The sequence below is a fragment of the Myotis brandtii genome, unplaced genomic scaffold (genome assembly GCF_000412655.1).
Source record: "Myotis brandtii unplaced genomic scaffold, ASM41265v1 scaffold244, whole genome shotgun sequence".
NCBI lineage: Eukaryota > Metazoa > Chordata > Mammalia > Chiroptera > Vespertilionidae > Myotis > Myotis brandtii.
Genome location: NW_005359225.1, coordinates 3,480,186 through 3,480,674, shown reverse-complemented (window position 1 = coordinate 3,480,674; position 489 = coordinate 3,480,186). Strand labels below are relative to the sequence as shown.

Genomic DNA, 489 nt, shown 5'->3' with positions numbered 1-489 from the left:
ACAAGCGGCTCAAGGACGACATCAAGTCAATGATGGACAACTTCACCGAGATCATCAAGACCGCCAAGATTGAGGATGAGACCCAGGTGTCCAGGGCCACCCAAGGCGAGCAGGACAATTACGAGATGCACGTGCGAGCCTCCAACATTGTCCGAGCGGGTGAGTCCCTGATGAAGCTGGTCTCCGACCTCAAGCAGTTCCTGATCCTGAACGACTTCCCGTCGGTGAACCAGGCCATCGACCAGCGCAACCAGCAGCTCCGGGCGCTGCAGGAGGAGTGTGACCGCAAGCTCACCGCCCTGCGGGACGAGGTCTCCATCGACCTCTACCAGCTGGAGGAGGCGTACTACTCGTCCAGCTCCAGTCTCCACGAAGCTAACGATCTGCCTCTGTGCGAAGCGTACTGGAGGCTGGATCTCGACACAGACGCTGCCGATGGCCTTGCGCCCCCCCTGCGGGCCTCCCCAGAGCCCAGCGCTGGCCCCCTGC

At 61.8% G+C, this 489-nt stretch overlaps 1 protein-coding gene across 1 annotated transcript in view; it reads left to right on the top strand.

Annotated features, from left to right (window-relative positions):
* LOC102246332 (mediator of RNA polymerase II transcription subunit 22-like) overlaps window positions 1–489 on the top strand; it is a 12,230-nt gene that overhangs the window by 11,166 nt on the left and 575 nt on the right. Inside the window, exon 2 of the mRNA XM_014540369.1 lies at window positions 6–465. Within this exon, the coding sequence (XP_014395855.1) occupies window positions 6–465 (460 nt within the window). The remainder of the gene's footprint in view (window positions 1–5; window positions 466–489) is intronic.